General features: G+C 37.7%; 1 protein-coding gene across 1 annotated transcript in view; it reads right to left on the bottom strand.

The window, feature by feature from the left end:
- The window catches only part of DTWD2 (DTW motif tRNA-uridine aminocarboxypropyltransferase 2), a 111,417-nt gene that overhangs the window by 31,548 nt on the left and 66,881 nt on the right, over nt 1-12,988 (bottom strand). The window contains exon 4 of the mRNA XM_089491887.1: nt 10,340-10,529. Coding sequence (XP_089348013.1) covers nt 10,340-10,529 — 190 coding nt within the window. The remainder of the gene's footprint in view (nt 1-10,339; nt 10,530-12,988) is intronic.

Here is a 12,988-nt window from a genome sequence, read left to right as displayed (position 1 = left end):
TGCTGCTGCTGCACCATTTTAAGGAACAGGCTTCAATTCTGTTCCTTAAGATTATTCAGATTGGGGCATCTGCAGTGGGGATGGAGACTTTGGAAAGTTCTGACCCTCTTTTATTTAGTTTATATTTGACAATAGTCTGTGAGGATGCACACTGTCATTTGAAATGACTCAAACTGAACTGATGTTAGAAGTCAAAGACACAGCCCTGTCAGTCTGGAAAATCAGTATGCAAGGGGATCTTGTAGCACCTTTGAGACTAACTTAAAGAAGCTAGTAGAATTAGCTTTTGTAGACTTCAGTCTATTTCCTCATGGAAATAGAGGTTAAGAGGTTTCCACATGGACCAAATGGCCTAAATCCCCCCCCACCTTACATTGTCTAGTTTAGTTGACACAGTCCGAAACCCCCATGGCGGGATTGGGCCCGATCCTGTCAGTACAGTCACAGATCCAGATGATCTAATCTGACCTCAGGGTAAAGACCTTTTACCCTGGGACAAGATATCTCTGGTTTTGCACAGAACTCTACAACAAATCCATGTTGTTCTGACACCTCCCCCCCACTGTGCTACTTTCCTTGCTGGCATATGAACCATATGAGAAGTTCCCCCAGTTGACCCATCTGACAGAGAAACTGTCCATGTGGATGTAGCCAGGTGCCCCTTTTCATGTCAGATGGGACAACTGGGGGGCTTCTCAGATGAGTTGCATGCTGGCAAGGTAAGGAGTGGCCCCTGGACTTGGGTTAGTGAGGGGACAAGTGTGTGAACACCTGCTCATCCCCACCGACCCAGGGACTAACCCGGGTGAGCTCTGGGGGCAGAACAGCATGGGCTCAGCTCATGCTCTCCTGCCTCATCTGCTTAGAGCCTTAGAGCACATTGCCTGTGCTCCCACAATAGACGTGGAGTGTAACTTTAAGAAGGATGATCTTATCGCATTTCCCAATCGCTGGGCCGTATGCAGCCCATATGCACCCGGGCTTCCCCAGACTTCTCCCTCATCTTTCAAGAACAGGATTTTCCCATTCTTGAAAAGTTGAGTAGAAGCCAGGTTGCATACGGGCTGCATTCTGCCCAGTGACAGGGAAATGCAATAAGATGCGCTTTCTTAAAGTTACATCCTATCACAGGAGGAAAGGCAATACACTAAATTCCATGGTCACAAAGGTGTTACAGGATACAGTATACCTTTAATTTCAGTTCAGCAAACCTTTGCATACTGAACTGATCTTGTAGTTGTTGAGGTGACAGAAAGGTATCAGAAAACCCTGGTAGGTATATGCTTTCAGGCCTTAAGGCATGTCTTCCATAGTGTTTTGCTTTTGCCAGCTTTTGCTATCTTATCAGACAGAATACAAAATCAGGTTACAGACACTGATCAATGTAGTCACTTATTAAATATAATTACATTTCAATTATGATTAGATTTCTTATAATTCTACCAAAAATAAGCTATAACTGCAAAAAATATACATGGCTTAAAAATATAAAAGCATCTCCCCCCTACAGTTTGAAACTTTCTTTTGCAAGTATAATGATGTAATAAGGTCAAGTGCTTTTTAGCCATCTGTTCCTACCATGCCATGCACATCACCCTTCATAAAAAGCAGGGTATCTCGCAGAGCGGAGTGATTGCTTCGTGCAAAATACCAGTAGCCTAACTGTGCAACCACACCTGCTGTGCACACCAATTTGTCCCCTTCACTGAACTAATTTGTATCTGCTGGACCAGCTTAATGCTGAGTTTCTTTTGCATCTCCCTTGCCAATGATGACAGCTGCTGCAAGGATAACTGCAGAGCATATGAGGCCCTTCACGGTCTCTCACAGTTATGCCTATACAAAAAACAACACTGGGTTATACACTCCTGTACAGCATGTGAAAACGCAAACACAATGGATAAAAATCTTTTTGTTTAAACAGGCATTTAATATGTAACTGTGCCAGGGAAACTTTTTAAACTTATGGTGTGTGCTTTAATTTTTTTTAAGTTGTGTATGTTTTAAAATAATTTTATATTGTGACAATTTTAATTATTTTTAAATTTGCATTGGGAGATTTTAACATATTTCCTTCTATGAGTCCCAGTCTGAGACAAAAGCAGCATATAAAAGAAATAATAAACAGACAAACAAACAAGAATGCTAAATTTAAGCCACCTTTCAGATAGGGTCTGTCTACTCACTCAGACAATTCTCTTCTACTGCCTGAGTGATGTTCAAGAAACCCATGCAAACCCATATAATTTACAATCACATCATGATATTAATCAACAAAGATTTTAACCAATTTCCTAACTGAATATAAGTTTTAATTAGCACAAAGCATTGATATATATCCATAGAAAAAGCACAACATTGAAGATTACTCTCTGATTCATCCGAATACTGTGGTTCTTGTTTGAGGGATTGGAACACTTACTAGGGACTCTTTCACATGGCGAAAAGTGACGGGAGCATACAAGGAAGCTCCTGTCTCTATTGCACAATTGCTTGAAGATTATCAGACATCATGTGACATCGCCAAATCATGGCATTATTTGTCGAGTAAAGAGTAATTTTAGTGCTGCTTTTCATTCACGATCATGGCATTATCCCACAAATAAAGAGTAATTTAAACGCCGCTCTTCGTTCACGGGATTTTCCAGTGAATGAAAAGCAGCACTACAATTACTCTTTATTCATGGGATAATGCCATGATTATGGCGACGTTGCACGACTTCATCTGATAATCTTCAAGCAATTGTGCGATAGTGACAGGAGCATCCCGCTATGCTCCCATCACTTTTCGTCATGTGAAAGAGTCCTAATGTTCTAACCTACTAAATTATCCCAATATGTCTTAATTTGTAGCAACAAATCAGAATGGTACTGCAGGACTGTGATGCAAATGTGATACCATCAGCCCTCACCAGTGTAGCCAATGACATGGAATCCCTGTGTCTTTCATTGTGACCCCATCCCTTTTTCTGTCTCTAAACAGAGTTACCTACAATATCTCTATATACTTAGATTATGTATTTGAAGCACTTTGAATATTCTAACACACTAAGTCATAGAGTATTCAGTATGATGTGTTCAGTGATGATGGTACATAAGTACCATTATGATTACGATATAAAATATACTATAATGTACGTCCATGAACATATACATATGTATGTAGGTAGAAATCAAACTTCAACTGAAGCATTTTGCTTCCTATACAGTTAACAAAAAGGTCAACTATCTCTATGTATATATGGGAAGTTTTACAATTAAGATTACTTTTATTACTACAGATTGAGGATCTCTTATCTAAAATGTTTGAGAGCAGACATGTTCTGTATTTCAGATTTTTTTTTCCAGATTTTGGAATACCTGTATTTGCATATATGTACATAATGAAAGATCTTGGAGAAAGAACCCAAATCTAAAGACAAAATTCATGTATGTTTTATATGCACCTTACATACCTAGGCTAAAGGTAATTTTATACAGTAGTTCTAGTAATTTTGCACTTGAAATAAAGTTTGTGTGCACTGAACCATCTGAAAACAAAGATGTTACTATTTCAGCCACCTATGAAAAATATTTTGGTGTTTGGAGTATTTTGGATTTTGAAATTCCAGACAAGGGAGGCTCAAGCTGCATAAATAAGAGAAGTACATCAATTCCAAACATCGCCTTGATAGTGCATGGGTCATTAATGCTCCGTAAGGAAACTATAAAAGAATGATGTACAGTATGGATGGCATTTGTGAATTTAGTTCTTTCAATAAATGGAAGCTCTTTCTGTTTCCAGAGACTATGCTCTATGCCTTTGTTTCATACGTCTTCTCTGCTAGAGCTGTTTTATATTAGTTCAACCATCTTTACAAAGTATACTTCTGAAGATTCTTATAAAGTGAATCTGACCCAGTGTGTATAAACTAAAATTTCTGTGAATCGTAAAGCAGACTGTAATAGTCACAGTGTTAATGAAACATATAATTTGGACTGAAGCTATTTACTGAAACAACAAAAAGTGTGGCACACGGAATTTTCTACCTTCTCAGAATTTCACTGATATTGGAAAACTTCTAATAATAATTATGAAAGTTTTGGGCTGAGATTCTGGTGGTATGGCAGTGGATGGGGTAAAAAGGATGCAATGGATGCTGGCAGAAGGCAGAGAACAAATTTGCTGTCACCATCTGGAGAGGTTGCTGCTTGCTCTTAAGCAGCTTATTTCTTTATTGCCTAGCTTCAGGTTGAATTTTAGAAGCTAAAGATGTTCTGAGAAACACGCTCAGGTAATCTGCATTAGCCTGCAATCAAGGTAAATGCACACAAGATTGCAGGCATAAGTCAATAGAGAAGTGTAGAAAAGAATTAAGTGTATGATTGCTTTTCTAAAAGCAGTGCCATACATTTAATGAAATGTATTTCCAGCTTTTGATCAAACATGCTTTTTCTCCAGTTTTCTTTTCAGGTATGTGATTTGTGACAGTGTACAGTGTTTTTGTGGCAATACCTGGATACCTGTACTTGGATTTTTTTAGTCATTAACCAAAACTTTCTTCAGAAGCAAATAAAAGCTGGCAGAAAAAGAGCTTATTTTGAAAGAATAAAAGCTAAGTAATTCTCTAGAGAAAGCAAGACATATTACACAGTTTCCGAATAAGAAAAAGCATGGATTGTGGTTTATTTCTGTGTTTTATAGTTTACTCTCAAAGGGTTAGACATTTTGATTATAACAAAATAGTGTAATAATATAATCTTTCTATTAATGGAAATAAAATACAGAAGAAGCTCTTTCAACCAGTGTTTGGCTGATCTTTTGAGCTATAAATAAAAGCTGTGATTCATGCAGCAATAACTTACTGATAGTAGCAACAGACTATTACAGAAATTCTCATATGTAAATTTATTTTTAAAATATCATTATTATAGTCATTCACAACAGTTATTAATTCTCTTTTCAATAGTTTAATACAGCACCCAGAAGGAGTTTTTAAAAAGCAGCACAGCATTGGATGTAAAGTCATCAGAAAGTTCTTTGTCTGCATTTTCACACAGAAATAATTTTAAAGTGTACAATTGTGGCAATTGCTGTTTGCTACAATTTAATTGGTACACTCAAAACATGGGCTGAAGATAATAAGATACACAGCAAAGTATGAGATTATTTTCCCCAGAATCAAAGTAAAAACACAGCGCTTTTTTAAAATGCCTTTATCCAATAAATTCTGGGATATTTTGCATATTAAAAGTTAGTGGTCAATTAGGAGTGCAGTAAAGCAACAGAATAGCCATCTCCCCATACGTTAATCTCCACGTTGATTCATTCTATGCACATTTTCAGCATACTGGTTTGATTATGTGAATCAAGCCTTCTTGACTATACAAGTTCTGTGATAGTGAAAAAAAATTTCCCCTGGATCTCCCTACAATTATTTATTTGTTTTATATTTTACCTTTTAACCCCTAAACAGGAACTCTAGGCAGCTCAGAGGAAGCTGCAATATTAATTGTCTGATGAAATAAAATAAAATAAGGAAAATGGTTTTAGTATTGTTTTAATAGAAATGAATTATTTAACAGATAATAGAAGCAGTTCCATATCCTGTTGCTGAAGTCTACTAAAGCCTGATGTATCGCAGACTTGGTTTGGCTCACTAAAGCAAAAAGATAAGGTTTACTTAAGAGTGCAATCACAATTCAACCAAATGTTTTGTCTAAATACAGTTGTTAGTCCCAATGGCCTTATTGAATCCATGAAATTTATATAACAGCTGACATAACAAGTTTCCACTGATTTAATAGGTCTGTTCTAGTTGTGACTAACAACTGGATTTAGACCACATTATCCTAATAAGCATTACTTGGAGGAAAATGTATTATTTTTACACAATGAGTACATATTCCTAAATATGCCCCCTTTAGTGAACTGGCACAGAGAGTGCTGTAATTTCTGTAGTCCATCATTTTCATCTGCGGGAATTCAGGATTTTCCATTGTTAGAAGCATATTGTCAACAAATTTATCCCCACCTCCATACCTGATAAAAACTTCCAAGTTCATGTAAGAAGTTTCAGTGGTTTTCTAAAGGCTTTTGGTCCTTGAATGAGAGAAGATTAGGGACATGGCATTTTTGTAATATTTGTTTTATTTTTAAATACAGAAATGGCATATTGGCAAACTGATATCACAACAACAGGCAACAACTCTTCTAACCTTTATTTATAAATAAAGGTTATTATTATTATTATTATTATTAATAATAATAATAATAACAACAACAACAATCCTGTATTACAGAACAGGGATGGGAACTGTATAGTCCTCCTTAAGTTCTTAGACTGCCACTCCCAGCAATTCTAGCCAGCATGGCTAGGAATGAAGAAACTTGGAAGGTGCAATTCAACAACATCTGGAGGGCCATACAATTCCCACATCTTCTTATGAGATTTTGCATTTTATACACAGATCCAAACATGTCAACACAGCCCCCATACCTCCATACTTTCACATCAGCATTTGTCATCTCAAGTAGATGCGACGGCCAGAAGTGCTTGATACCAACTTCGGTTGATATGCCAAGTGTGACCCTACCTCAACCGAAAGGACCTTGAAGCTGTAGTACATACTCTGGTAATCTCTCGTCTTGATTTCTGTAATGTGCTCTACTTGGGGCTACCCTTGTATCAAGTTTGGAAGCTCCAACTAGTGCAAAATGCAGCAGCCAGATTGGTCACTAGTTCTTCGAGACTTGACCATATAACACCTATCTTGAAAGATCTACACTGGCTCCCAATCAGCTTCCAGGCACAATACAAGGTGTTGGTCATTACCTTTAAAGCCCTACATGGCTTGGGCCCGGGTTACTTACGGGAACGCATCTCCCTATACAATCTGCCCCGCACTCTTAGAACAAGTGGGAAGAATCTGCTGGAGGTACCAGCATCCAAACATGTTTTTACTTTCCAAAAAGCATTCAGCATAGCTGCCTCTAGACTATGGAATGGACTCCCAGAGGAGACTCGCCTTATTACATCCTTGGAAATTTTCAAGAAAGCGGTAAAGGCAGAGCTCTTTCGCTGATAATATCCTCCTGACCTCCTATGAAGACTATTGGTATGGAACAAGAGCATCTGATCCTGTGATTGATTGATGTTTCATGTTTTTAGCTGTGGTTTTAATTATGTGGTAAATAATGTTGTAATATTGTAATTGTTTTTAACTCTGTTGTGATCCCGCCTCGATCCATTGGGAGAGGCGGGAAGATATAAATAAAAACTTATTATTATTATTATTATTATTATTATTATCATCATCATCATCATCATCATATGATGAATTCTCTCTCCCACAAAACTGCAGAAATGTGGCTGCAGAAATGGCTTGCTTCATTCTGAACAATGTCACCCCTCTTAAAGCCAAATTCCAAGATAAACAAGAAAACAACCCCTAGCCACTAAGTACCATTTGTGAAGAGTCAAGCAATTATTTCAGAGTGATCAAAACGGCCAAGCTCATAGTAATGGTTTCCACTCAATCCATGGGTATTTAACAAAAAATTATTATTATTGTTAAAAATAAATGACAGCAGAAGAAAAAAATGAATGTGGAGGGAATATAAGAACAAATTACACCAGAATTTTACAGTAGACAAGTACTAGCATAATTGAGCTTGTGAACTAGACGATATATTAATTCATTTTCATTCATCGCTCTATATAATACTTCAAGATGCATTAACATAAGTTGCTCTTCTTGCAGGCCTTAGGCCATGAAAGCCACTACAAAATTAATAAAACTAATAAACAAAAGTTAAATGAGCATTTTAAATGGCAGATAAAAAAGATAGCAGATCGGATTGTGATGGAAAACCTTTTATGCTAACTCATTTGGCAAACACTACACTGACTATCAATATTACATCTTTCTCAAATGAGATACAAGCCATTAGACATTCTATTTATAGTCCTCTGTTCTGGCACCTGCACCACAATAGGAGTATAGATAGAGATTTATATAATTTTGTCATACATTCATATTATATTTGACATTTTAAAAGCTTATGAGATGGAGAAGTGAAGAAGCTCAGTGGTAAACACATCCTTTCCCTGCTAATTTAATTGCTGGCTTGTCAAGGAAGGGTTAAGAAAGACTTCTGTCAGAAGCATACAACCAACAATAGGCTAGACAGAATAATGGTCTGACTTGATGTATATTCCAATATTTCCCAATCTAGAAGTTTTGTGTGACATAAAGCCTGCCAGAAAGGCTTATTGCAGGCTGAATTTGGCATTTCTGTCAGGCATACAAGATCTGTTGTCAATATAATCAAAGACTACTTTAGCTGAGGATACCTTTTACTGAAGTGGGCCTAAATACCCCAAGTGCACAAGATGATCTTGGAAGCTGAGCAGGCTCATCCCTGCTTAGTACTTGGAGAGTGCCAATGAATACCAGGTGTTGTAGGCTATATTTCAGAGGAGGAAACTTCCCTAAGAAAACTGTATGAGATTTATGTGGTCATCATAACACAACAGGTGACCTGAAGGTGCGTGCAGGCATAAACACACACACTCTTTTTACTGAACAGAGATTATTCTAGCAGTTCCTGCAGAATGCACTGTTGTGACTAAAATAACAAATCAGGGATGGGAAACTTGTTTCTCCCCCAAATATGGCTTAACTACAACATTTATCATGCCTCACCATTGGTTATGCTAGGCAGAACTGGTGGGAATGGAAGTGCAACAAATCCAGCAGGCTACAGGTTTCTCCTTGACTTCTGTCACTGTACAAATCAAAATCATTTTTGTGAGAAAGGCAGGATGAAAGCGGCCAATTTCTCACAAACTGTTTTCTAATGCAGTAGCTAGGCAACTTGGACAGTTCCAGCGACCAATTTCACCACTCTCCCTAGGAATTCAGCACAGGCTGTGCCCCCTCCCACATGAAAATGCTTCTTTTAAAGTTTTTTATTGAGTAGTGTGCTGCTGAATCTTAATGCTACAGGGTGTTTTTTTTAGGTTTTCTTTTCTTTCTCTTTCTTTCTAGTATTTTCCTTTTGGGGTGTGTGTGAAAATGGGAACCACCTAAAGCAGCCCTTTTCTAATGGGCAGAAGGTACATATAAAATATAACCCATGCTGTAATTCTTTCAAATCCATTGCCTATAGCATTGACATACAAAGCTGCTGTTGTTGGCATCTTCTATACCAGTTCATCTCTCTCTCTTTCTTCAGTGCTGGGAGATGGAAAGCAATTCTTCATCCTAAACTACCTAGGAGCCATATTTAGGGCTTGTGGTTTCTGAGTAATGGCTTGGTCCTAAAAAATTCTTCATCTGGGGTTCAGTTTATGTGAAAGGAAGCTATGTTCTTTAAAGCAATGGCAGTACTTCATCTGCACCTTTCATTCACTCAGATTAATCTTGATGAAGAGAATGAAAAATTGGCAGTTTTTCAGCCAATAAAACTAGCACCTAATTGATTAAAGTAAAATGCAGTACTTCAAAAGAATGCAAACACTGGTACACTATTATTAAAATGTCAAAATTAATCTTTTTACACAATATCATACCAATAAAGTCTTTATGTAGAAAAGATTAAATTGCCATTATGGTTTCGCATTAGGACACACTGACTACATATCAATCATAATAAATAATTTACAGAAGAACAAATTATTGTCCCTTCTCAAAAGAACAGTAAGTCATGAAGGTACTGGCATTTACCTGCAGCTAGGTAGAAATGCACAGGTAATAGCTGAGACCATGACGTGTTACAAATTATTTATTTATTTACATGCTTACTTACTTTATTCATTTATCTCTTGCTTTTCTTTCAACAATGGAAATCAAGGCTACTAACAACATATCTAAAACAATACGGATTAAAATCTATACAAACATTTTGATAAAAGTATAAATATACAGTTATCGAAGAATAATTAAACAATTTAATTACAACTTACTCTGATTCTATTTTTTCCTTTCCTGTTTGAACCCCATCACTACTTTGACAATGGGCTAACATGGGAAAGCATCAGAACATTAGTTTTAGTGCAGCCATCCATGCAAGGACTCAAACAATTTATAAATCACTTCTACAAAGTGAAAAAATATATATACAATAGAGTGAAAATGCAATTGTATGTATGCAATAACTGAACCTGCATGATTTATTACATTATATATATGCTGGCATCTCATCAGCATCACTTCCACAAAAGCAGGTATTATGTATAAGAATATGGTACTAAGACAAACAGCATGTCTTAAGTGTGGCTGTTCCCCATGCTCCCGTTGTCTGAAACACAAACTTATATTTGCATCATTTTAAAAGTAGAGTATTAAATCTTACCTGTTTTGGTATTCGAAAAAGGGAGTTCTTAAAAAATATGTCCTTGGCCTGACTCCATGTTCCATCAATTATGATGATTACACAAGGATCAGAGGAGCTTATGTTTATTTCTTCCAAATTTGCTGCTCCAGCTCCAGGGTATAATATTAAGGTATTTGAATTTCTGCAGACAGACGCTAACTCAGGGTACCTACATAAACATTGAAGAAAAGGACTTCAGTTTTAATTCTAATGATGATGAGTTAAACATATACAGTAGATCATCTCTTTCAATTCCTGTTATCTCCCTTTCTATTCAGTTTCCATTAAGATGTACCTAACTTCTAAAAATAAATTTTAAATACACACCTACTGCCATTAATAAAGCCTCTGACAAAGAAGCTGCTTTTACAATGTCTTTTTATGCCTGCCAGCCCCGTAGCGGGAAGGTTTTTAGCAGCATCAGCACTGGGAGCATGGTGACGGAGGAGTGGAGAAGCAGCAGCAACAATAACAACAATTTCTTACACACCTCTCCGCATGGATTGAGGTGGGGAACAACAACCGATTAATATGAGTAGGTGCTGAAAAGTTCTTGGCCTACCCAAGAAGCAAGTGACCTAGAGCCATGAAATTTAGGCTGCATCCACACTACAGAAATAATCCAGGTTGACATCACTTTAACTGCCATGGTTCAATGCTAGAGAATTCTGTGATTTGTAGTTTTGTGACACATTTAGCCCCATGGCTCTCAAACAGTGGGGCAGGACCAAGAGTTGCCCAAGGGGAGGGGGACATGAGACTTGGAGGCTCCGATCCCTCCTCTTCTTCTGCTTCCCAATTTTTTTTCCATCCTGGAGGGGAAGAGAAAATGAAGGAGAGTGCTTAGAGCCTCTGTCTGAGGGAAGAGGAGGAGGAAAACTATAGTATATACTATAAATCAACCTCGAGGGCAAGTTTCGGGGCCAAAATTATGGATTTTGATATGACTTGTGGATAAGTCGAGGGTAAAACCTAGGGGCATGTAACAAATAGTCTGAAGGATGAAGGAAAGGAAAACAATGCCAAAGAACTTACAAAATTCCAGCAGACATAACTGTTTGTGCCCACACCAAAGTCAGGATGGATGAAAGAATAGAAAGGGGCCAGTGCTTCCAGGACAGATTATGCTCTTGCCTTTCACCAGGGGATGGTTCCCCTTTTTTAAGAGTTAAACTGCAGAATTTACCTTGACCCGTGGATAAGTTGATTCAGGGTTTTAGAGTAAATTTTTGATTAAAATTTCTAGACTAATAATAATAATAATAATAATAATCTATTTATATCCCCAATAATAATAATAATAATAATAATAATAATAATCTATTTATATCCTCCCTTACCCCAAAGGAATCAAGGTGGGTTACAAGACAAAAACAGTAAAATATAGTATACATAAAATATACATTAAAATAATCCCATAGCCTAATCCCCATCCCAAACATAAAAAAACATAAGCAATATAAAATAGATTACAATATGGAGTAACAAAAACTAAGCTAAAATTAAAGGTAGGAAATTGAGGTGAAAACATCTATCTTCACGGGGTAGACGGTGCTATCCATAACAGTTAAGGGGAGCTAGTCTGGAAAGGCCTGCCGAAAGAGATCTGTTTTAACAGCCTTTTTAAAGGCTTCTAGAGTGGTAATGTGACGGATCTCCTCTGTTCCACAGCCTAGGAGTGGCGGATGAGAAGGCCCCCTGGGTTACCGCAGATAATCTGGTCTTTGTAGACTGTAGCAAATTCTTCCCAGAGGATCTTAATGTGCGGGGTGGATTGTATGGAAGAAGGGGCTCCCACAAATAGTCTGGACCCAGGCCATGTAAGGCTTTAAAGGTTATAACCAACACCTTGTACCACACCTGGAAATTGATTGGCAGCCAATGAAGAGATCTCAAAACAGGTATTATATGGTTGGTTCTAGATGTATCTGCGACCAATCTGGCTATCACATTTTGTACCACTTGAAGTTTCCGAACTTGGCACGAGGGTAGCTCCATGTAGAGCACATTGCAGAAGTCAAGTCGAGAGGTTACCAGCACATGTATCACTATTTCTAGGTCGCCTGGCTCCGGGAAGGGTGGCAGCTGGCGTATCAGCTGAAGCTGATAACAGGCACTCCTGATCGTTGCGTCTACCTGTGCTGTTCAACTGAAGTCACGAGTCCAGGAGCACCCCCAAGCTGCGTACACAGTCCTTCAGGGGAAGTGTGACCTCATTCAGGACTTGTTGACACATCTCCATTCCCGGATTAGGGGTCCCTATAGCAAATACCTCTGTCTAATCTGGATTCATCTTGAGTCTGTTTTCCCTCATCCAGTCCATTACCATCCTGTCATTCAGAGGAGAGATGCCATCCTTAGTCACTGCATCAGTCCAAAACATAAGAGAAACATATTTGGGTGTCATCAGCGTACTGATAACACCCCACCCCATATCTCTGGCTTCATGTAAATGTTGAATAGCATGGGAGACAGATGTATATACATGAGTATATACAGTATTTCCTTATAAAATGTTAAAATCTGAATATGCATAAATATATGAACAAAAATACACACTCTAAACAAGCAATATATTTTTATTTATATACTATGTTGAAATAGGGGGGCTACATCTACAAAGGGGGT

This window comes from Sceloporus occidentalis, unplaced genomic scaffold (genome assembly GCF_023333645.1).
Source record: "Sceloporus occidentalis isolate IW3139 unplaced genomic scaffold, rSceOcc1.0.p SCAF_1, whole genome shotgun sequence".
NCBI classification, from domain to species: domain Eukaryota; kingdom Metazoa; phylum Chordata; class Lepidosauria; order Squamata; family Phrynosomatidae; genus Sceloporus; species Sceloporus occidentalis.
Note: the sequence above shows the minus strand (reverse complement) of the source record. Positions and strands in the feature narration are given on the sequence as shown.